At 43.9% G+C, this 25,475-nt stretch overlaps 2 protein-coding genes across 10 annotated transcripts in view; one reads left to right on the top strand and one right to left on the bottom strand.

Moving 5' to 3' along the window:
* IQCB1 (IQ motif containing B1) overlaps positions 1 to 8,219 on the bottom strand; it is a 25,415-nt gene extending 17,196 nt beyond the window's left edge. For 2 of the 9 annotated variants that reach the window (XM_045032648.1, XR_006582680.1), the window contains exons 1-4: positions 8,113 to 8,190; positions 5,423 to 5,536; positions 4,349 to 4,511; positions 2,614 to 2,743 (exon numbers count right to left, since the gene is read on the bottom strand). In XM_045032648.1, coding sequence (XP_044888583.1) covers positions 2,614 to 2,743; positions 4,349 to 4,511; positions 5,423 to 5,536; positions 8,113 to 8,176 — 471 coding nt within the window. In that variant the 5' untranslated portion in view covers positions 8,177 to 8,190. Of the gene's footprint in view, positions 1 to 2,613; positions 2,744 to 4,348; positions 4,512 to 5,422; positions 5,537 to 5,631; positions 6,928 to 7,867; positions 7,928 to 8,006 lie in introns of those variants that run through there. The other 7 variants (XM_045032651.1, XM_045032650.1, XM_045032649.1 and 4 more) reach the window with 7 other exon arrangements.
* On the top strand, positions 8,042 to 25,267 carry EAF2 (ELL associated factor 2). The gene is made up of 6 exons (XM_045032655.1): positions 8,042 to 8,516; positions 14,146 to 14,240; positions 15,001 to 15,137; positions 16,752 to 16,897; positions 18,664 to 18,930; positions 24,412 to 25,267. Exons 1-6 carry the CDS (start codon positions 8,351 to 8,353, stop codon positions 24,456 to 24,458), a joined length of 858 nt encoding a protein of 285 aa, XP_044888590.1. The 5' UTR covers positions 8,042 to 8,350; the 3' UTR covers positions 24,459 to 25,267.
* Positions 25,268 to 25,475: the final 208 nt, after the last annotated feature.

Below are 25,475 nucleotides of genomic sequence, written 5' to 3' on the forward strand. Positions count from 1 at the left end.
GAAACTGTCTGAGTTCTCAGTAGACTGGCAATCAAATTCAAGGCAAAATAACTCATAATAAGCACTGTGGCAAAGGATGCTGGATGCTTATACGGCAGGTCCCAAGTGAAGTAAAATGCTGGATCCCACGTCCATACCCCTCCTCAAGAGGGTCCACATCAACTCCTGGCTTCCTCCTCCTCCTCCATCCCCCTGACACCAGATGCTGTAAGAATTCATAATAGACCCATATAAAATGAAGCCAGCAGCTGTGGATTTCAGAATTTTCCCAATGATTGTAAGGAACATGCAAACAATGAAGGTCTGAGGTCTATGAGACAGACTGGAAGGGTCACTTAGTCATGAGTTGTCTATGCTTGGTGGACTGGGGCTTTCTAAACCCTCTCAGAGTGTGTGGTCAAGGCTGGATGCTCAGTTACCTCTGGACAATATGACTGGAAGTTAAAGTACTGACCTACAGTATAGCTTGTGCTTGCACTCAACAATAAATCCTGCACAGAAGTGGGTGATTCAGTAGCATGTGGGTTGAGGCATATAATAAGAAAGTGTGGAAAAATTACACACTGTGGGTAGACAGAAGACTCCAGGGATGTCAATCAGGAACCTTTCACAAGCTCTAAATTCCCTTAAAATAATTGAGCAAACAGAATATGTCATACTGCTGATATATAATCACTACTCAGGAAGCAGGTAGTTTCCGACATAATACTATACAGCGTATGAAAACTTTGACTAAGTGCAAGGAGTGAGTCAGCCAAACAGAAGTGTAATATTTAGGGGGAAAGTTCTATCCAGGGAACCCATCAGCATCCATGTGGTTGGTTATTCAAATTATACTATTTGTATTGATCCTAGGGTCTCAGAGTGCTCCTAAAACAGAAGGGAATTTTGCCATGAAATACCCTTTTGAAGTAGCTCAATCGTGGTTACCGTCTAAAATGGGACGGAGCAACTCTTTCAGAACTGCCCACTGATTTGGAGTTTCTCAATTTTGGGTGCCATGTCAGAATCAGTGGACACTTTTGGACATTTTGGCCAAGTTCATTTAGAAAGTATATGGCAGAAGAGACTCCAGACCATCTTTCCAAATAGTAACTTCCTCTTCTGAAAATCTGAATAAAGCACTACGAACAGAGCGGTTGCCAAGTCAGATTTAGTCATCTGTGAAAATAAAAGGTAACTCTCATGATTGGTAGACCCCAAATGTGATTGTCCAGTTTTGTTGAGCTGTTTTTGCTTCTCATTTATTATTGCTTTGTTCTCAAGAACAACCCACTCTCACTAGCCAAGCTCTTCACAGCCACCCTGCAGTAACAAACTAGTCCATGCACACACAGGAGAGAAGAAATATTCTGTGAGGAAAGTTATTCCAGTTTCAAAACTCCAAAGGTCAGTTATTAACAGCCATGAGAAAAAAAGTCAGTTCTGAAAAACATCCTTTTATATTATGGTGTATCTGTAGCAGAACCCTTCTAATTCAGTAGATGACAGGGTGAATAAAAATCAATGATTTTTAAAAAAATAGATTTTTTAAAATTTAAATTGGATTTTTTTGATAAAATGCTTTTTGAGGAAAAAAATACCGTATATATTCATTCATTAGCCCGTTCGTTTATAAGCCGACCCCCCCAAAATGGATAGGTAAAAATAGCAAAAACTGTATGACCGTTTCATAAGCTGACCCTATATTTCAGGGGTTGGAAAACTTTGGCTCCCGAGCCGTCAGGGTTAGACGCTGGCGGGTTGGGACCTTTTGTTTACTTGGAGTGTCTGCAGGCACAGAGCCCCTCAGCTCCCCGTGGCCGCGGTTCACCGTTCCCGGACAATTTATTTATATATTAAATAAATATATAGAGGTGAGAAATAACAGACCTCAACTCTATTGTCCCTCTGCAAATATGTGTTCACAGAGTCAATCCCTTACCTCTCTCTAAAAGTGCAAAGTTTCAAACAGTTCAATAAATAGAAGATTGTTGGGGGCGGAATAGATCTGAATGAGGAGAAGAAGTCTGGAGATAAATGTGAGAAGCGAGGAACATATGCTTGTTTTGTTAAAATATTATATGCTTGCTGTTGAATAAAAAAATCCAGAATACTTAACGTCGTTGTTTTAGTTAAATAAAACAATTTAAATGTCTGTCTGGTGATGTTCTCCTCCTAATATAGCATGGCAAGAAAATCCTCCAAATATTAATGATTAACCTGTTGAATTGGAGATAGTTCACCTCCCAATGACTTCATAATATCCGCTTCATTTACCTTTGGTAAATGAAATAACCAAACAATCATTCATTTCTGATATAGCTGTAAAACGAATCTGAAAAGTTTTCAAAATAAATCACTGTTTAAAAATGTATAGTGTGTACCTTCTAAAAATGAAACCTACATCTATCTCTGACTTGTGAAGAATATGTATTAAGGTTATAACAACCAACAAGAATGCACTTTTATATAGAAAACCATGATTAAATCGAATCTTCCTGACTAGTGATTTAAATCATGATTTAATTCAATTTGATTTAAATCAAATCCTCCCTGGTAGAAGAGTTTGGAAACACTGTCAATTGATTACAAAATGTTCATGGTGCTCTCTTAACCAAGCAATTTGAATACCTTGATTGCTCGGATAAACCGTGCTTGCAGACGTCTTCCCAAAAACAGGAGGTTATCGACAGCTGAAGGAAGTAACTTATTGTAAAATTCTTCAGGATCTTCTTTCACCTCCAGTCCCACACAACACTGACTGAAAAGAAAGAGCACACAGATCTGAACCTTGCAGGGTCTGTTGGACAAAAGCAAGTGAATAAATGCAATCTGAGACTGAAAGATAGACAACTGTTGCAACTAGCTCCAAGACATCTACCTCAAAGGAAAAGAATCATTAGGCTGTTGGAGAGAGAGAATTTGTTATCTATGACGGCGTGTCTTGGCCAAAACCATATCTGGGTCATACTGCTCATTAGCTTTCTGGGACCTGTTCTGATCTGTTCTACATACCCTCAATGCAATTCTAAGATATTATGATACCATTAGAAAACCAGGACAGACAGACAGATTAAAATCAATCTGGAACTGGAGGCAGGTTTTGTAAACCAAAAATTACCATGCAAATAAAAGCACAAATTCACAAATAACTGGGGGGATACTTTCTGCAACCTTCCTCTTTTTTAAGAGTGTGGGTGAGCTAGGAATCAGTATTACAGGTCTACACTTTAACCCTCATCCAGTATTACTGTTTTGGGCATCTTTGGAGGAATTTTTTTAGAAATAATTACTGTCATATAGTCAGACAAATGGGCAATTTTTTTATTCCAGGCTCTGCACTAGAGCTGGGAAAACGGAGGAAAATTATTCATGACCATTTTGTAAATTTTGCTTTGAAATACACCTCCACCTTCTTCTGGTAGCTTTCCGTGAATATTTGTGCAAATGAGTGGTTAATCTGAACCGTGCACAGAAAGCCAATGCCAGGAGAACCACTGAGATTCATTTAGTTACAAGACTTGTTTTGTCACAAAATAAATTAATTTTGTCTGGAAGCAGAATCAGTTTATAAAAGCTGGATCATGCAGTCGGAAATAGAAACATTATGATGTGGCTTTGGTGTCTGATCTTGAAGCTTCTAGCAAACTTCTAATACCAAAACTCACACCTAGGAGATGGTATTAGAGAGACAAAGCTGCTCTAAGGACCCCACTGCCTAGGAATTTGTTCCCTACTTAAATCCAAAACTTCAGGGTAATTTGCAAAGCTCATCATTTGACCCAGAATTTACAAGTTTGTGGGTGAGGAGAGTAGAGATTGTTTGAAGGCGATTTGAATTTTAAGTTGCCTGGCTCATTGGTGGTGATTTTATACTAGGTAGAATTATTGCATTTAGATATTATTTGTGGTACATTTTTACGTGATGGCCAGGGTACCTAGAGCGTATGGATAATGTCCATTTTTAAAGCATTTCTACACATCTAAAATAAATAAAGAACGATTTGTCAATGACCCAGAGACTGAAGTTTCTTTACAAGAAGCATGTGAACAACTCTGAATAAGCAGTACGTTGGTAAAAATCATGATCCACTTGAGGACAATTTATAAACAAACAAGGGTAAATCTGACATATTTGTTCCCACCAAACAATCCACCCAGCACGTTGAAACACAATGCCAATCAGTTACGCTTTGCCTGACCTCTCTCTGCCCTTGACTGCTCCCTGCACTCTCACCCTCACATTTTCTGCGCAACAAGCCTTGTTTTGGATGCGAGTCTGTTAGAAGAACTTGAAAAGAAAATAGTGAGAGGAAAGATGAGAAGGAGAACAAGAATAAAACTTTACCGCTGCTTTTCATTTTACCTCAGTATCTCTGATAGCTGGGCAGCAGTAGCCCAGCCCCCAGGCAGTCGAGAGTAATCTTGTTTAAGGACCAACATACAGTATTGAACAAGATTATAATAGTAGAGGTCCTGTTTAATTTTCTGCGATTCTTTACTTCCCAGAGATGTACTATTTAAAATTTCTGGGAGGAAGAAAGAGAAAAAAATTGTGCATATGTTTCTGATCCACAAGGAAGTTATTTTTCAAAACATAAAAGGCTGAGTATAAATATACATCTGAGATCAGTGTTGTTAAAAAGAAACCCAGTAACAATAATGTAAAACATACTTTAAATGGCTATAATTTGTTAACTTGTATGGTTACAGATACTATATCTAATTAAAGATCATATTCCTGCTTTCTAGTTACAGATTTAGAAGAGTGCAGCAAGAGTATATGTATGATCTGGCAGGTAGCCCATATGTATGAATTTGCTAGTCCATATAAAACCAAGATGAAAATCCATTGTGAAAACCGTTATTAACTTGATTATAACAACAGTCAAATTTCAGAGCTGGACCAAGCTCCCACACCCCACCCACTGCCCATATGCAGAAGGAACACCGCCAGGGTAAATCTTGCTGGAAGCGCGCGCGTGTGAGAGAGAGAGAGAGAGAGAGAGAATATAAATAAGTGAACGTTCAGCTTTTTTTAATGTCACTTCCAGGCAGTCATTCCCAATCCCACTAACTCTGTGCCCACAACCCCTCACAGAAGGGATTTTAACCAGGTGCAGCGTCCCTGCCCACAGTAGTGTGACTTTTACAGGAACTGTACTGGCAGCAGGCGATAGGCAGAGAAAAAGTCCATAGGGGCTAATCCTCTACTGGCCTCAGGGTTCCCTTCCGTTCAGATCCCAGCCTCATGTGTGGTTCCCAAGTAAATCGTCACTTTAGGAAGATTTACAGGCAGTTTTACGTTACTGATCTTGTGGAGGCCCTGGTGGATATACTCAAAGGAGGGAACAATTTGACTGTCAGTTATATAGGTTCATGAAAATGACTGTCTACACTTCTGCATTCCCTACTTATACCTTAAGAATCAATTATTTACCTTTTAACTTCAACAGCAACACAGGAACATCCTGATCAGAGCTTTCAGTGACCTGAGCGGCCAGTGCCAAAATTCTGAAATCCACAGCTGCTGGCTTCATTTTATATGGGTCAGCTATATTTTAATAAAAGAAGTCAGTAAACAAAAGCAGCTAAGCGCAAAACTTTTTAACATGCAGTGCTTTGTAGCTAATATACGGTGTATCATACCTAGAGTTGTTTAACAAAGGGAGGATCAGTAATGACATTGTCCACAGAAGAAGTACTAGTAAATCTGCATTTGGTATGTATGCACACAGGGCATATTTGATTCACAGGGGTTCTTATAGGATTTTTGGCCAGAGGCATGATGGTGAACAGGAACAACGAAGAAACAAGATTGAGCTTTTATCTCATCCTCCTAAGACTGTCCTGCTAATCAAACTTTGACATATTTGAGAGAGGACAAAAATCACCGGGAGAAGCAAATGTATTTTGAGCTTCTAACAGGCTGTGTCTACACATGCATCGTTCATGATTATTGATAGCAGTTATGTTATAGAACACAACGGACTCCCAAGACAATGCAATAAAATAAGAATGTTAAAACCGTTTGGGACAGGGTTAGGTTCACAGTAACTTTCAGCTCAGCTTGCCCTTCCTTCATCATGGGGACTGAGTGGCACAAATGGGGCCAGGTGCTACTTAAGAAATTGTTCTCTTAAAATGGATGAATATTGGCACTTGTCCATAAAAAAAATTAAGTGAGGGAGGACAATCTCATGGTTAAAGAACTGAATGGGGACTCAGGGGATCTGAGAATTCCTAGCTCTCAGAGAGAGGTCCTGTGTAACTTTCAGCAAATAATTTAATCTCTCCGTGTCTCAGTTCCCAGCTATAAAACAGGATGACTACTTCCTTTCTCCCACCCGTTATTTATTTTATTTAAACCCCAGCCCTGCAAAGAGAACTGCATTAGCTTAGGCTGCAAGCCTCTTTAGTGCATGGACTGTCTCCTAATATGTGTTGGTACAGTGTCTAGCACATTTGGGGCCTGGAGATGTGTGGGGCCTTGAAGCACTACTGTAATAAAAATAATGACTGTTCTGATGCAAGGAAAATGTGGATTAGATTAATGTTAGGTTAAGCCTCTTGCACTTTTTAAAAATAAATGTCCTGTTATTTGAGGGCTGTGGTCATCGAGAGGTATGGCTTAGTTCCATGCAAAACTGGCTTTATAAATGCATTAGAGGTAGGAACACGTCTCAAAAAACCAAGCAAAATGGCTTCTGTCTCCTTTTATCACCTTGCTCCACACAAACGTCTCTCCCTGAAGAAAAAAACAAATAAAATCCACCCTCTTCTTTATCATGCCTGTATTATTAAAAAAAAAAATTCCTGGCAACTATGGGAATACAACTCAGATCATCCTTATCCAAAAACATGAATCAGGAGAATCTGCCTTACTGCCAGCAGCTGAGTGGGTGTCTAGGACACACATTTGGGTAATTTCAGCTCTATTCCATACAGAACAGTGGTGACACACACACATACTTAGCCAACTCATTACATTAAAAAAAAGCCGTAACTGGCAAAGCAATGATTCTACAGAAATAAAATGTAAAAAAGAAACTTTGGCATTGCAGGTTTATTGTGGGGAAAACTAAAAATAAGATAATGTCTCAAGTCAGGAACGCATGTACGGCTGAGCTCCTCAAAGGTATTTAGGTGCCTAAGGCTCAGTTCCTCAAAGTTAGGCTCCTAACTACCTTTAAGGATCTGTCCCTAAGTCTTTAGAAACGCTCCTATGTAGGCAGCAAATTTCCACCTTCACCTTTCAACAGACAATGGTGGTGCCAGCTGGCCTTAGGTAAGGGTGACTCAAATGGATGGCTTGGCTCTCACAACTCCTGGGGCCAGGCTCCCAATGGAGGGGCCAGAGGTGAAATCTCCACCAACCCCTACCCTGGGATCAAACACAACTTGGCCCTGAAGATGCTGAACCCAGAGAGGGAGGCACCTGAGGATCCAAACCCGTCCAGAGCAGCAGGATTAGACAAGGAGGCAGCTCCTCACCAAGCTCCCTTGTGACAAGGCCCAGGGGAAAATAGGGAGATTCCCCAGGGTGGGTGCTTGGCATGAGTGACCATCAGACCCTGCAATCAAGAGCCCCAGCTAGGGACTCATATCCCCTCCCCTAGGGTGACCAGATATCCCAATTGTATAGGGACAGTCCTGATTTTTGGGTCTTTTTCTTATATAGGTTCCCATTACCCCCCACCCACTGTCCCGATGTTTCACATTTGCTGTCTGGTCACCCTCCACCCGAGGATGGACGCGCCCCTTCCCCTCCCCCAGGACGGCAAGAGCCCTTGATAGCGCCCCCCAGGAGAGGGGGAGCCCTAAACGGCCCTATCCCATTAAAGTTACAGCCCCCGCGTCGCGCGGTTCTAGGGGGGATTCGAACCTCAGCCCCCGAGGTGGCGCTGCCTCCCCCGCCCCACTCTGCCAAAACCGAGGCCAGCGGGTTATAACGACCGGTCGTGAGCCGCTCCCCTCCCCCCCAGCTATGAGGTCACAGCGGTCTTTAGCCAACCGCAGCGTACCCCTGCTACTGTAATTTGCATATCCGCGTCCTGAGCCCAACCGCGCGGAGAAGGGAGCCGCCAGACCCACTCCTACCCTAACCGTCCCTCTGTGAAATCTGCATACGGATGCCTCGCGCCGGGTCACGACCGTGCCGTTGTAGTTTCTGCCCCACGAGTGACGAAAGCATGAGAAGGGCGGAGCTAAGAAGCAGCATCCAGTAGGGGGACTGGGTGGGCGTTGCCCGTTCCAGGCGCCAGCCCTCCCCTCGGAGGGGGCGGAGCCAGGGAAAGCAGCCTCCAGTCAGGGGGCTGGGTGGGCGTGGCCTGTGCTGGGCGGTGCCCCGCCCCCCGGCGGTGAGGGGATGTTCCGCGGCGGCGGGGGCTGCGCGGGGTCCCGATGGTGTGAGGCGGCTCGCGGAGCCGCTATGAACGGGGCGGCCCCTCAGCTCTTCGACCCCAAGGAGCGTGTGCTGAAGCTGGGCGAGAGCTTCGAGAAGCAGCCGCGCTGCGCCTTCCACACCGTCCGCTGTGAGTGGGGGGCGGGGACGGGCCGGCGCTGCGCCGTGAGGGGGTCGCGGGGGCGGGTCTGGGCGCTAGGTGCTTGACCCTCTCGGAGTGAATCACTTCCCCCCACGCCCGTGTGCCTGGCTGGTCATATTTCCCGGGGAGGTCAGCATCCCCCCCCGGGCACCCCGTGACACCCCCCCACGGCCTGACTGGTTATACCTGGGGAGATCAACACCCCCCTGCGATCCCCACGGGGCATGGCACTGCCTGGCTGGTCATAGCCCCCAGCACCCCTGTAACCCTCCCCACGGGGCATGGCACCGCCTGGCTGGTCATAGCCCCCAGCATCCCTGTAACCCCCCCCTCCGGGGCATGGCACTGCCTGGCTGGTCATAGCCCCCAGCACCCCTGTAACCCTCCCCACGGGGCATGGCACCGCCTGGCTGGTCATAGCCCCCAGCATCCCTGTAACACCCCCCTCCGGGGCATGGCACTGCCTGGCTGGTCATAGCCCCCAGCACCCCTGTAATACTCCCGCCCCGGGGCATGGCACCGCCTGGCTGGTCATAGCCCCCAGCATCCCTGTAACACCCCCCCTCCGGGGCATGGCACCGCCTGGCTGGTCATAGCCCCCAGCATCCCTGTAACCCTCCCCACGGGGCATGGCACCGCCTGGCTGGTCATAGCCCCCAGCATCCCTGTAACCCTCCCCACGGGGCATGGCACCGCCTGGCTGGTCATAGCCCCCAGCATCCCTGTAACCCCCCCCCTCCGGGGCATGGCACCGCCTGGCTGGTCATAGCCCCCAGCACCCCTGTAACCCTCCCCACGGGGCATGGCACCGCCTGGCTGGTCATAGCCCCCAGCACCCCTGTAATACCCCTGCCCTGGGGCATGGCACCGCCTGGCTGGTCATAGTCCCCAGCACCCCTGTAATACCCCCGCCCTGGGGCATGGCACCGCCTGGCTGGTCATAGCCCCCAGCATCCCTGTAACCCTCCCCCCGGGGCATGGCACCGCCTGGCTGGTCATAGCCCCCAGCACCCCTGTAACACCCCCCCTCCGGGGCATGGCACCGCCTGGCTGGTCATAGCCCCCAGCATCCCTGTAACCCTCCCCACGGGGCATGGCACCGCCTGGCTGGTCATAGCCCCCAGCATCCCTGTAACCCCCCCCTCCGGGGCATGGCACTGCCTGGCTGGTCATAGCCCCCAGCACCCCTGTAACCCTCCCCACGGGGCATGGCACCGCCTGGCTGGTCATAGCCCCCAGCATCCCTGTAACCCCCCCCCCCTCCGGGGCATGGCACTGCCTGGCTGGTCATAGCCCCCAGCACCCCTGTAACACCCCCCCCCCGGGGCATGGCACTGCCTGGCTGGTCATAGCCCCCAGCACCCCTGTAATACCCCCGCCCTGGGGCATGGCACCGCCTGGCTGGTCATAGCCCCCCAGCACCCCTGTAACCCTCCCCACGGGGCATGGCACCGCCTGGCTGGTCATAGCCCCCAGCATCCCTGTAACCCCTCCCGCTCCGGGGCATGGCACTGCCTGGCTGGTCATAGCCCCCAGCACCCCTGTAACCCTCCCCACGGGGCATGGCACCACCTGGCTGGTCATAGCCCCCAGCATCCCTGTAACCCCCCCCCTCCGGGGCATGGCACTGCCTGGCTGGTCATAGCCCCCAGCACCCCTGTAACACCCCCCCCGGGGCATGGCACCACCTGGCTGGTCATAGCCCCCAGCACCCCTGTAATACCCCCCCCCCGGGGCATGGCACCGCCTGGCTGGTCATAGCCCCCAGCACCCCTGTAACACCCCCCCCCTCCCGGGGCATGGCACTGCCTGGCTGATCATAGCCCCCAGCTCCCCTGTAATACCACCCCCCTCCGGGGCATGGCACTGCCTGGCTGGTCATAGCCCCCAGCACCCCTGTAACATCCCCTTGGGGCATGGCACCGCCTGGCTGGTCATAGCCCCCAGCACTCCTGTAACATCCCCTTGGGGCATGGCACCGCCTGGCTGGTCATAGCCCCAGCACCCCTGTAACACCCCCCTCCCGGGGCATGGCACCGCCTGGCTGGTCATAGCCCCCAGCACCCCTGTAACACCCCCCCGGGGCATGGCACCGCCTGGCTGGTCACACCACCACCCCTTTGACCCTCCCCCCCCCAGGGCATGGCACCACCTGGCTGGTGACACCACAGGGGAGATAAGAATTCCCCCAGCGTCTCTGACTCCTCCTGGGTCATGGCGCTGTCTGGCTGGTCACACGACAGGGGAGATCTGAATCCCCTTGGCACCCCTGTGTGCCTTCCCCTGGGGCATGGCAATGCGTGGCTGGTCATACCCCCAGCACCCCTGTAACCCCCTCTCCCTCCGGGGCATGGCACCACCTGGCTGGTCACACCCCCAGCACCGCTGTAATCCCCCTCCCCTGGGCATGTAATTACCTGGCTGGTCACACCCCAGGGGAGGTCAGCATCCCCCCAGCACCCCTGTGATTCCCCACCCCCACTCCCATGGGTACGTCAGTGGCTAGCTGGTCATACTCCAGGGAAAATCCACACCCCCCTCTTTGCTCCCTTATAACTCCCCACAGACATGGCACTGCCTGGCTGGTCATACCTCAGTGGAAATCAGAACCCCTCCCGACACCCCTGTAAACTCTACACTTGTCTATCTATGTTGTACAAATGCTCTCTATGCTGGCAGATGGAGTTGAAGGAGATGAACTTGAGATAGTGGTTGCAGATGGCTCCTTCTTTGGGTTGAGAGATGGGGCAGTAGATGGAGAGGCAGATGCCAGGGTAAGGGAGATTAACCCCCGCTCCTCACATTTTCCTGTTGTGAAGTTGAGAGTGATGGTAGGGTAGATCAGAAGTTGAGGAGATGAAGTCAGTGGGGCTGCTGGGTGGGGTTAGAGTAGGGGAGCAGGCTGCTGTTGGTGGCTGGGAGAAAGAAGATAGTGATGGGGCAGAAGGAGAGCATGTTGGATCTTTTTTAACTTGCTTTTGAAAAAGTTGGCATGATTCAGCATGGAGAGCGAGGAGGGCACAGGGTGAGGGCTTTGGATAGGAATCAAATGTGGCAAAGCTACTGCACTCTTTGTTTGTATTATGGTAACACCTAGAGCCTCTGACTAACATCAGGGCCCCATTGAGATAGACACCGTACAGACAGGCAGCAGGTTTAAAACAAATAAAAGGAAGTTCTTCTTCACGCAGCGCACAGTCAACTTGTGGAACTCCTTACCTGAGGAGGTTGTGAAGGCTAGGACTATAACAATGTTTAAAAGGGGACTGGATAAATTCATGGTGGCTAAGTCCATAAATGGCTATTAGCCAGGATGGGTAAGAATGGTGTCCCTAGCCTCTGTTCGTCAGAGGATGGAGATGGATGGCAGGAGAGAGATCACTTGATCATTGCCTGTTAGGTTCACTCCCTCAGGGGCACCTGGCATTGGCCACTGTCGGTAGACAGATACTGGGCTAGATGGACCTTTGGTCTGACCTGGTACGGCCTTTCTTATGTTCTTTCTTATGACATTTGGTGAGAAACAGTTCCTACCCTGCAGAGCTGACAGTCCAAACAGACAACAGAAAGAATGAGAGAAAGGGATTTAACAGAGAACCATGAACTGTAGAACTGAGGCACAGAAAAATGAAGTGACTTTCATGAGGTTATACAGGGAGTCTGTGGCAGAGCTGGGAATTGAACCTAGGTGTGTCAAATCCAAATCCAGTGTCTTGAATATAAAACCATACAGTTCACAGCAGGTTGCAGTTATTGCTCATGAGAGACTCCAAGCTAGACTAATGAGCAGATGTGTTGCTGGTAAAGTTTAGGGTAAAGTTCACACAGTGCCAGCGTTCTTAATCTAGTTCTTCCTTTCATGTGTACTCAATTCATGTACCATGCATTAAGGTATATTTTGGGAAACAATCGAGTCTTGGCACAATGCTACAAAAATCTGAGTTTGGGGTGAAGCTCTGCCCTTTGCTTCGGCAGGGCTCTCAACAATCAAAGATTAAAGGCAATATTGCTCTCAAAGCTAGTGTGCCCTTCCTGAGTACATAATAACTACTATCCTGGGAGGTGTGTTCTCACAGATTCTGAAGGTATCTAGGAAACAAATGCTGTTAGGATTATGGTTCTGATAATTTAGGGCTGCAGCTTTTGTTCTGCTGTCTCATTATTTATAGAATGATCCCCAAGGTTCCGTGTCTCACATGTTCTCTGGAGATTATCCTGTGTGCTCTCATACAGTGAGATGAGATAGATAATGTATATTCTGTGAGCAAGTGGAATCATATTTAATAAAATTGACCACATCTTTGAGGAGGAGGGTGTGAGAGGAACCTGAAAGCTGTGAGTGTATTTAAAGGGGTGCTGTAACTTGCAATCTATTCAGTATTTTAAAAAAAGAAGTAGTAAAAATAGGCTCTAGAACTACACTTGCCTTTAAATTTTCCTGCTGACTTTTGTGGTTTTACAATCCCTTTTTTCTGTTTCAAAATGTTTTTCTTTCCTGTCACTCTGTGAAGAAAGACGCAAGGAAATCAGCAAAACTGACAATGCTGTCAAATGCACAAAATAAACAGAAAAGCCATATTTTTCTCTAACCTTTGTTATTGTAATCTTAGCTTTTACACTTCTTACAAGTAGGTAAACTGGACATTTATTTAGTCAGCCATTTCTGAAAAGATTGGCCAAAATACTAATTACCCAGCAGCACCCACTGAAGACTGGCATAATCTCATTCTTACCACAAGAAGGACCAGAACTGTGGTGCTTAGCTCTGTAAGGTGCTGCTAGCAGGAACTTGAGACCATTGGAGCTTGTTTAGGACCTTGGAAATAAATTGCTAGCTGGGTAACAATCATTAGCAGACCTTGTTGGCAGGGCTGACAACTCTGGTGAAACAAACTAATGTTCATCTCTAATTTTCCAGTTCTTTGAAACATGCAAAGAGGGGAAATCCATATCCGCACAAATGGAGACATTGTTAGGTTTCTAAGAATGACTGCTAATAAAGGAGATTAAAATAAGCATATAATGGTGGCTTTTAACAATTCCATTTTAGAGAGAAATATATGTACTTAAAAATAAAAATAACCACCACAACCTTGCTAGTGCATATGGTTTTGCCTTTGATGCTGTTAATACAGTAAGAGCATGCTATAGTTAGGGCTGCATATGTATTTCTAGTCTACTCTCCTGTTTTTAGTCACAGCTGTATGCAACTTCCATTTCTTGGGCTGAAATTTTCCAGGGTTGGTCTTAACCCAAAAGCAATTCTGTGGCTTTTTTGGAGGGTTTTTCTTTAAGTATCAGCAAACTGGTTTGGCCATTTTTTTGAACGTGAGATGAACAGGAGAAACTTTCCTTATTAATCAAAATTAAAATCTTTCAACTTTTTTTTAAAGAGCTTCAGCACCAAAACTTGATGAAATTTATATTGAATATCAGGAAAACCACCTTCACTGTGAGCTCTGTGGTATATGGAAAAATCTGCTAAGGGAATGGTGGATTCTGCACTAGCAAAGATACTAAGTTGTTGATTTTAAATGCCCCCCAAACTCACCACCTTTAGATTGTGTGTCAATATTTAAGGGACTCATGAAAATCAGGGTGTTTTTTTAATTCGTAGATGACTTCAAGCCTGCATCTATTGATACATCCTCTGAAGGAGACCTTGAAGTTGGCAAAGGTGAACAGGTGACAATAACGCTGCCAAACATTGAGGTGAGGGCTGAATATCATTAGGGGATGGGAAAAGGAGAGGCTTCTCTTACTGAATCACCATATGTGTTGAATATAGAAGCATTTCACATTTCAGTATTTTCAGTTGGCTGTTGTTTCAAGGCTGTATGCATGTAGCTTTTAAAGCATTGGGACAGAAATAATCGCACCAGAAAATGCAGAATTACAAAGGTCAGGTAAAGTGCTGTAACATTAAGTGAATTCACTGTGCTGGAAATAGGCTGTAATTGACAACCCTAGAATTCTCTGTCTATAAAACAAGTACAGCACGGACATTGGCTGCTGTGCAACCTTCCCCTTTGCTGCATTGACATTATGGCACAATCCCAAAGGAGTAGGAGTGCACGCACCACCACTGAGGAGGAGAATTCAATCTCCTGTAATCCCAGATTGCTCTTCTGATATTGCCAACACGCATTCTAGTTTTGGCAGTAGTTTTGTGATGTGTGCCCCTGTCTGTTAAAAACTAGATTGAGATTACTGGTTTATTTCAGATTGGCTGGGTGAAATCAAGGCCACACCGAAGTCAATGGCAAAACTTCCAGTGGCTTCGGTAGAGCCAGGATTTTACCCCTAATTACTACTAATCTGAGTTTCACTTGAATTAGTTGGTAACAGATTTTAAAAGGCTAGAAATGATCAGTTACAATGAACTTTTCATTACTGTAAAGGCTCATTTTGTGTTTATACAAATAAGTCTATTGAAATAATGCTAATTAGATATTTTTTCCAATTTAAATAGGGTTCAACTCCACCAGTAACAGTTTTCAAAGGCTCCAAGAAGCCTTATCTAAAGGAATGTATCTTAATTATCAATCATGACACTGGAGAATGTCGACTAGAGAAACTGAGCAGTAACATCACTGTGAAGAAAACCAGGTAGGTGGTTTACAAAATAAACTGCTATGTCCCTAACTCATTATGAAAATGGTTTAGGGCTGGTCTACATGGTCTTTTGGTGCACACCAGGTGGGGTGTAAATTCTACTGCACACCAACATGTCGTGCATTAACTGGCCACGTGGACCCTAGTGCACATGCATTTAGTACAGTTTGTAACAGGACTATGTCAACACACAGTAGAGAACTTTTAGTGTGTTGTAGGGACCATGTGCACTAGAATTTACACCCTCACTGGTGTGCACCAAGACAAGCCCTTAGAAATAGCTGAAAGTCTAAATTGGGATACTTACCAACTATTCTTAGCTTTTAGCAAAATTTCACTTTTTCAAACGTGGTCCTTACAAAAACCTATTCTTGTTCAATGGAATGAAAAAGCATGTCATTATTTTTCTCAAAAAATGACTTTATAGCTTTCAAGTCTAGGCTGGTAGGGTGGGTTTTGAACAGAAACATTGCATATCCTTGCAAGAGACAATAACTGTTTTCTCATAGTAAGTTTGGAAAATAGCTTTTTGCTACACAAATGAAATTGCTTGCTGCCATTTTCTGACTTCCAACTGTGTAAATAAAATAGCATAAATTCTTGTGAAAGAGTTTAGCAAAATGTTGAGGACCCATTCTCCTCCTACTGAGTATGTAATTCCCCTTAATGCACATTCTGATGCTATGTTCACATATAACTCACTTCCACTAGAATTCTAATGAAGTGTTAGTGAATGACTGAAGAAAATGTGAAACAGCATAGTAGAGGATCAGGTCAAAGGACCAATATGAATGGCATCCATGGATGTCAAGTATCAGAGGGGTAGCCGTGTTAGTCTGGTTCTGTAGAAGCAGCAAAGAATCCTGTGGCACCTTATAGACTAAGCATCCGAAGAAGTGGGTATTCACCCACGAAAGCTCATGCTGCAAAACGTCTGTTAGTCTATAAGGTGCCACAGGATTCTTTGCTGATCCATGGATGTTGTACATTACTGCACCTATATGTTACTATATGCCATTGTAGTAGTGCAGTGTTTCCCAAATGGTGGGTCCCAAGAAGGTTCTAGATAGGTTGCCATATCCAGGGGCTGGATTAATCTATCACTGGGCCCTGGCCTAGGCAGATATACACTTCTCCCAGCCTGGTGTGGAGGGGAAGCCTGGTGGTGTGGGAAGGGCCATTGGGCCAAACTTGAACAGCGCTGTGATCCCATGTGTCAGATCACAATGCCAGGAGTAGGCAGCCGGCTCTGGTCCCACAGGACAGGAGCCATCACTGCAGGGTGAGTGTGGGGTGGCCCCCCTTTTCCCGGGGCCTTCCCTCTGTACTGGGCTGCACCAAGCCAGATGTATGGTTGTGGTGTGCTGGGATGGAGGGTACATATATGTAATAGTGGGTCACAAAAAAGGACAAAATGCAGTTGGTGGATACCTTGTTAAAAAGTTTGGGAACGACCGTAATAGTGTACTTTGAAATTTAAAACTGTAGTGATACAGTTAAGAAAAACCATAATGAATAGCTTCACACACAGCTTAGACTACTGTGTGTTTTATTTTGTTTAAATATTGTTCTCTGGAATCAATTAAAATTTTTCACCCTGTCATACAGAGCTGAAGGAAGCAGTAAGGTTCAATCTCGTATTGAGCAGCAACAGCAGCAAATGCGAAATGCCAGTAAGACTCCAAACAATGTTAAAAATTCTCCACCAAAAGAAAAGATGTCTCCATCTTCTCCTATGGACGACATTGAGAGAGGTAAACGGCAACTGTGTCACTTAGTCTGCAAAATTTCTGAAATACTTACATTAGAAATAAAGAGAGCCAAGGATTTTTTGAATGAGGTGCACACTAGAAGCTGTTACATAGGCAATGTTCTCTAAAGTTCAATGGATGTCTTGACAAGAGTAGTAATCTAACGGTATTTGAAACCACATAGGATTGAGAATCAAATCAATTCTTAGTTTTCTGAAGGTCATGATTAGCATTGCTTTAGTTCTCACTGAGTCCTCCCACTGCTGCTGTCTTAAGCTACTGGCTCAATTGTAGGATTGTGGCACTGAAGCCAAATCAGCCAGTCCTCCACTTCTTCCTCACTCCACCTGTCCCTCCTCATTCTTTGTCCTTTGCATACAGCAAATCTTTGGTTAAAATGCTTTATAACTCTTTTAGTTTTTAATAAAACTCTAAATTTGTATGAGTTCATTATCATGTAAATCTAGTCAGAGAGATTCAAATAGTACCCTACATTTCTAAATCAGATCAGACCTGCAGAAGTGGTGCCCTATATGGTAAGAGACAACTGAACACTTACATAAATCCCATCCTTGAGAACAATGCCAAATGCTATGTTCTTGGGAGACTGTTTCGGTAGGAACCTTTGAATTTAATTCAGTAGGAGACACGCTTTATTTCCTTTTAGTGGATGGGGGGAGAAAAGCAGGTGTTAATCGCTTGCTGTACAAACACTAACAGGTGGTAGCTTTATTGATCTGAATTGATATTGGCTCTCAAGGGTGCTCTGGATTCTTTTAAACAGTTTTTTTCCCCAGATATCTCATTATGCACACGTCTTTTCTTTGTGATTTAGACAAACTTTGACCAGAGTGTCTTACTCCACAAAAAGGCAATTAAAAGTTCCTAAGGCTGCAAAAGAAACAAAGTGGTGCTCAAGTGTATGAGAAACCTGAGACTTTTTCTCCATGGTTTGTTTTGTTTAGAACCTGTTCTGAGTTGCGTCACCAAGACTAACATATCCCAAAGCCCTGTCCCTATGTGCTGCCAATCAGATTTACTTGTTTGGCCACAGTAAATTGTGTGCTGGGGTCTGGATGGTTTCCTGCTAGCTATTCTAAATTCTTTCCAGACCTATAAAAAGAATAAACAAGGATTTAATGAAACTGTTCCATAATTTTAAAATATGGGCAATCGCTGCAGGTATCCCACAATGCTTAATTTGGGATTGAGAACAATGAATGTCTAGACAAACATGTACATGTTTATAATGCCAGAATTGCTGCCAGCCGCTGCCTCTGCGCCTTCAGATGTTCCACTGACCAATTCCCTTTTTCACTATCTGTCCCTTGAGTCTAACTTGAGTTATTGACTCCTGTAAGACATCTGCAGAGGTGTTAAACAAAGCCTGAAAAGAGACTTACTAATCAGAGGCAGATATTAAGGGTGAGTTAGGTTGTGCTGCCCACTGACGTGTAGGGGGCAGCACCTTGGCTGGCAGCCTTATCTGAACCCTAATGCATCTCTGCTCTGAAAAGCATGTGGCCTAAAAGTAAGACAGCAAGGAGTGGAGGAGAGGAATACAGCATACAAGTAGGTGATCAGGTTGCTTGTGTCCCACACTTCACTCCTGGATCTAATGTCTTTCAGTTTAGTCACTTATGACTTGTAATAATATTGTGACATTAACTACAGTCACTTGCTTGTGCAGCGCTTCTCTTGTTGCCCTCTCCTTTAACTCTGAGACTCCTCTTGGTTTGTTTCTCAGTTATTCTACATCTTATTTTCAGAGCTAAAGGCTGAGGCCAGTGTCATGGACCAGATGAGTAGCTCTGATAGTTCGTCCGGATCAAGAAGTTCTTCATCCTCCTCATCCAGCAGTGAAAATAGTTCTAGTGATTCAGAAGATGAGGGGGCTAAGCCTTCTCTGCCTATGTCAATGCCGTACTTGCAGCCACAGCCTGCTATGTCTGCCATACCACAACAGGCTATCCGTGACATGGATGCCAGTCATAACAAATCTCAAGAGAGTGGTGGCCATATGATGAATACACTAAGTAAGTACAGAAGACAGTGCTCTAAGAAAAGAACAATCTCATGCTTTAGGAATCTAAAAGGAAACCAGAGACTCTGTAACTATGTCTCTATTGTAATTAAAATTGTGGGAAGAGATGCTGGCGTTTGATTGTTCAGTTGAGTTCTGAATTAGAAGTTGGGCTAAAAGTTACTTGACCATCAGAGATATTAAATTAAAGCTGATGCAGTTTAAAATATGTCATAGGCCGTACTGGCTTCCTCACAATTGCATACATTGGGACTATAGAGCAGTAATTTGTGTTGAAAATGCTTGAACAGCTTTAGGCACTCCCAAAACATATGTTTATAATTTCCTGAGTAGATGATACTGGAATAATATTATCTTGATAATACTCAGTTACAAGACAGGGTTATCCTAATCCAGTGGTTTTCAGCCAGGGGTACATGTACCTCTGGGGATACGCAGAGGTCTTCCAGGGGGTACATCAACTCATTTAGATATTTGCCTAGTTTTACAGCAGGCTACATAAAAAGCACTAGCAAAGTCAGTAGAAACAGACAATGACCTGTTTATACTGCTCTGTATGCTATACACTGAAATGTAAGTACAATATTTATATTCAGATTGATTTATTTTATAATTATATGGTAAAACGAGAAAGTAAAGAATTTTTCAGTAATCATGTGCTGTGATACTTTTGTATTTTTATGTCTGATTTTGTAAGCAAGTAGTTTAAATGAGGTGAAACTTGGGGGTACTAAGACAAATCAGACTCCTGAAAGGGGTACAGTACTCTGGAAAGGTTGAGAGCCACTGTCCTAACCCACTCAGAAGTCTTGTGATTCATGGAGGCTTTTCTAACCTACAAGGTGCCAATCCCCTCCTATGTACGTAGGGAAGGAAGGATGTTTCATACTTTTTCCATGTTGAAGGGATGGAAGGATACCAACAACCAAAACTAATTCACAGTGTTCTGCTTGAAAAAAATTATAACAAACTTAAGATATTTAAAGTACAACTGGGATTTTTTAATATATATTGTTGCCTAGAAAGAAGAGTATCACTGGTTTGAACAGCAGCAAGCAACCACCTATGTAATGGTCTTCAAACTTAGCACCAAAATAAACCGGGCCTGATTTTTCAGAATTGATGAGCACCCACTGCTGCTGTTTGAAAACAAAGCCACACTTTTAATTATGTGCCTAACTTCAGGCTCACAAGTTTGGAAAAACTTGGTCATAGGCCCTAATTTACATAGTGATAATATATACTGAAGTTTTTTTGACAGCTTACACTGGTTATAGTGAAAATATACACAATATATATGTTCTCTTGTGTTTCACTATTATAAGGAATTAAAATTGGTAACAAGGTAGTTATATATTGTGGTGATGTAGCTAAGCTTACAATCAGGTTTCTGTTATAAGCCTTATTTCCACATACCACCTCCTTCACAAGAATAAGATTAGACTGAAAACATCTGATTATTGTGCAAGAGGACTAAATTTTTTGGTTTAACTTCCATGGCCTAAAGCAAATAGGCTTCATATTACAATCAGTATATCTTTAGAAAGTTCCATGTCATGTTCGCTCAGACACGGAAATACTTTCAAACTTGCCATTTTACACACACTTAGAAAAAAACACTTTTGAGAATAAAATGAACCATCTTAGTGACTAATGGCTAGTTCACAGCTGCAAAGCTCCCATTGAAAGTTTTACGCCCAAGTACAGGTGGCTGATGCCACCAGTTAAAACTGTCATAGTGAAACACCCTGATGTCTTAAACTTGCAGAAATACCAAAACCACAGCAAGGAGCCCAGGAACCCTGTGGGCCTTAAGAGCTCTGCAGGGAGGGAGGTGGGTCCTCGGACCCTTGTGAGCGGTCTGGAACTTCATGCTGGTTTAGCTATAAACCTGCTTAGAATTTCACTCTAATCCAGTTTACTTCTGTTACTTTAACGTTTGAAGCAGCTCTGTGGATCTGTGCCATCTCCAGTTCCCCACAAATGACTTTAAAATGTGAACTGCACCATAACAGGGTGGTGATCTGAGATGAAAAGGTACTGCACACCGGCTGCTGTGTGGAGCATGGCTCTCCAGCTACTCTCCTGCTGAGCTCCTGGGGCATCCATTTAGGAGCACAGCAGGAGAGGAGAAGTAGCAGTGAAAGCTAGAGAAACAAGACAGGTAGCCTGTGGACTATGAGTCTTGGGAGATTTGCTGGGTGTTGGAGTTCAGAGTCAGGGGTCCGGCATAGAAATTTCTTCCATCTCAAACGGTATCTTGTATAAACAAATGTTTAAAACAGCAAATCTTAAGATCAAGCTGTGTTGTGGTTGTCACATTTGAGGTGTGACTTCAATGGGGCTACTCAAATGCATACATTTAAGCATGAGCATGTCTGCAGAATCAAGGCCCTAGGGGTTAGTTGGGTATTTTATTATGTGCAGTGTTACCTTAAATTTAGTGGCAATTAGAATTTTTTGGGGCATAGGGGGTTAGTCAGATCACTCTCATTAAGTCATACAGCTGAAATTTTGCAGAATGCTGAAAATGTAGGGGTCTATGTCTGGAATATAGGTACCTCTTAATATTGCCACGTGTATAGAATCTACCTTTTTAGGTAGCCTGGCCTCAAAGACTTTGCCCTTTCCTTGCTATGAGCCTTATCCCCATTTGAAATATGATTATGTAGGCCCACAACTTGTGTCACAACATGGTCTGCAAATGGGTGGGCTAAGGTATCTGTAAGAGAATACGGCATTGAAAAAATAGTGGAGAGCTACTCTGTCAGCTGTTGCTCTGTTTAATTTCCTTTTAGACAGAAATTACTAACTGAGAACAAATGAAAAATTCCTTTAAGGAAGATGCCCAAGGACTTGCTATCCCTGAGATCTCTTGTTTGCTCACCCCTATGGTGCAGTTTTCATCCAGATATTTTTTATTCCAATTCCAGAAGCACTTAGGAGCCCCAGTCATGGACCAGCCCCCACTGTGCTGGGTGCTGTACAAACACAGAACAAAAAGATGGTCCCTTCTCCAAAAACTTAAATACTGTATGGGAGCACTGATTAATATCCCAGTACATGGTGCACTCTGTAATGAAACCTAAGTAACATCTTGATAGTGTCAACCAGCCCATCAGTGTTGTGAAAATTGACTGTTTTCCTGAAATTATTTCCCCACTTAACTTCTGCTGTTCGTTAAATTGGTTGAGCCTAAGTAATGTAGGTGCTTCCTTAGACCTGGTCTAGACTCGGGGTGGAGTGGGGGAGAGGAGGAGGGGAATTGATCTAAGTTATGCAACTTCAGAGACATGAATAATGTAGCTGAAGTTGACGTATTTAGACCTACTCACTGCGGTGTCTTCACTGTGGTGAGTCGACAGCTGACACTCCCTTGTCGACTCTGCCTGCACCTCTCGCACTGGTGGAGTACAGGAGTCGATGGGAGAGCACTCGGGGGATCGATTTATCATGTCTAGACTAGATGCGATAAATCGACCCCCGCTGGATCGATCTCTACCCGGTGGGTAGTATAGACATACCCTTAGAGTCTTGGGTGAAGTTAGCTCTCCATGTTTTAGACATGTGCACCAGCCAGTCTATCTGAAACTTCTTATGCTGGGATCATGCAGGCTAGAATCTTTCTGGAAAGTTTGAGGCAACTGTGAAAAGGCCTTTGCAAGGCATGAGTACAAAATGGAGGTAGGTTTCATTTCAGGGTTATTTTTCCAAACACTTTTTTTTGCGGGGGGGGGGGGATTTGTCTTATTGCGGATACCTTGGCATAAAACTCCAGATTTGTTCCAACCTCTTGGATTTTATGAGACTGTTGTCTTTAGCGAGCATTAGATGACTTGTTTGAGGAATAATATAGTTTTTATGAAATATGTGGAAACCGCTTTTGAAGGCTGTGATCATTTGGATGGCTATGACCTGTTTTTTGGAGTGGACTGCGGGGAAGAGGCAAGAACACCAATTGGGGAACTAGATGGGGAGAGGGGTAAAGGAGAATATTTTGGAGAACTACATGATTTAAAGTACAACTGTAACCACCCTAATGATACTTCTCACATTGAAATAATACTTTTGAGTAGATTCTTAGCCATCTCTGCTTTTTAATGTAAAAATAAAATGCAGAAGATTTCAAATGATATAACCAAGTAGTTAAGCTTAAATTTTGTGTCTAATATTTATAATCTTCCAATCCCATCTATGCTTTTAATTCACCTCCTGCACTACAAGCAAATGTTTTTCACTGTTAATGTCCGACACAGATAGAGTGTTCTGTGTTTTGCTGCAAAGGGCCATGCTGTAACCATTTCCAGAGATAAAGCTTGCTGAGGACATGGTGCAAAACAAAGGAAGTGAAAACACAAAGCTTTGTTAAGGGGAGTCCCATCAACTTCTGACACTCTTATCTGAAAAGCTCTGACCTACCAATCGGGAGGTACCCATCCATGCGTGCCCTCTCCCCCGTTATACTGACCCCTTGTTCTCATCTCCCTATAGTGACCTCTGAAGTAATACTGAAGATTGCAGTAACCGATAGTACTTTGTGTATAGTTGCTTTCATTAGTCCCTTTCCTATTTGTTTAGGCATTTCACCCAGCAACAAGGGGAGAGAGATTCTTTCCTTGTTTCCGTTTTTTTTAATAGAGGAAAATGCAGTTTCATAATCACCAGTTTGGCAGAGGAATAGAAGGGCTGATGATACATCAAACCCATTTTTAAAAAATACAGATTTGCTGTTGACAGTATCCCTTTAACCTCTATCCTGTATGTAGGAGATGGTGGAGTGGAGGAGGAGAAAAACTGCTTGCCAAGTTGAAAAAGAAAAAAAAAGGGAGAACTTATTTTCTGTTATGTAGACAGCTGTTGCATGCACTGGATAGTCACTTTTCTTATGTCTCATTGTAAAATAACTCCTATTAATTTTTGGTGACAGCATACATAAATATTTCCTTTGATCCTTTGTTTGCTGTCTTGCTCCACAGCCTGATTATTTTTTTGAAAAGGTGTGTCGAACAGCTTGTTCTCACCTTGATTTGGAAACTGCTTTGCTCTCAGACAGATCCAAGAGGCATTTAGATACATGCAAACAACAATAACTCGTATCCTATTGTTTTGTTGTTTTTTTTTTAAATGAAACTGCATTTCCCAACAGCTTCCCTGCTGATCAGGTATCAGAAGGTGGATGGGAAGCTAGCTAGTCTGCTGGGGCCTGTTTGCACTAATTCCCGTACACAAACTCATTCAATCTGGTGAGTTAAGTGTGAGTAATGCAGGGCTTTCAAAGGTCACATATAAGTGATCTAGCCCTAAGATTCCCACTCCAGTAGTTAAGACAACAGATGAGTGTTTAGACCTGTAAAATGTTTTGGTATTAAATTCCTAATAGAAAATACTGGATGGGTGAAAAAAGAACTTTTCTTGATGGAAAAATAGTCTTAGTTTAATGGAACTAATACAATGACTTTATCTTCTATTTTAGGAAATGACTTGCTGCTGAGTGAATCTGGAAGTGACAGTGATGACTGAACAAGATTTTGGCCTTAATAAAGCTGCATCACCTCTCTTTGCTAAAGCTGTCATAGCATCTATTTTGCACTAAGATTAGATTACCCAAGATTGAAATGAATGTCCTCAATTTTTGGAAATAGAGACATCTTAATTTTCTACTGGCACATCAGGTCTATGGTACAGCAGCACTCATGTCTAATCACTGCTCTGGGTACTTGTTTGTCTCTTCCAAATTACTGTATTACAGTATCGGTTCTTATGAACGGATTCTGATTTTTGCCTCAACCACCTGTTGTACTTGAAACTGACTCATAACAGCTAGTTACTTTATATAATAGATATGGGAATGGGGGAATTTCTAGTATTTATGGAGGCAAGTTTCCCTCCTGTCCTTACAGTTTAATGCTGATTTCATAACTTTGTTTTATTTTTATTTTTATTTGAGAGGGATGGGATGGAAGGAAGAACAGCTGAGATCTGCTGTGTAAGCTATTGTTGTTCTGTTCACAGTTCATAACTTTAAGGAAATTGCTGAATAATATGGTCCACTCTTGCAGTTACAGTTTACGACACATCATTGAATTTTTAGTTTCATTGTATTATAGGACTTTTTATATTTCTGAGCCTTACATCTCTTAAGGGAACTCGTCCTTTTCCCTGCCTTTACTTGGACCAGCTGGACTCCTTACAGCTTCTTCCTATCTGTATTTAGAGAACTACAAAGACAGCAATGAGTTTCCTTCATTTAATTCTGTAACTGAAATCATATAATTCCTTTCTAGGAGTTTAATACAATTAATTTAATAAAGCAATATTTATAATTTTAATGGGACTGATTGTTGTGATTATGAAAATTCTTAATAAGGGGTAACATGGACTGAATTTTCTTTGTCGTAGCCTTTCCAGTGAGCTAACATTTAAATTAGAGAGAGGTGATACAAGTGAGTATGAAGTCTAAAATGTCTAGAAAACATGAAGAAAGAATCTCCACATTGGCATCTTACACATTTGTATATTATAAGGCCAGAAAGAACC

This window comes from Mauremys mutica, chromosome 10 (assembly GCF_020497125.1).
Source record: "Mauremys mutica isolate MM-2020 ecotype Southern chromosome 10, ASM2049712v1, whole genome shotgun sequence".
Taxonomy (NCBI): Eukaryota; Metazoa; Chordata; order Testudines; family Geoemydidae; genus Mauremys; species Mauremys mutica.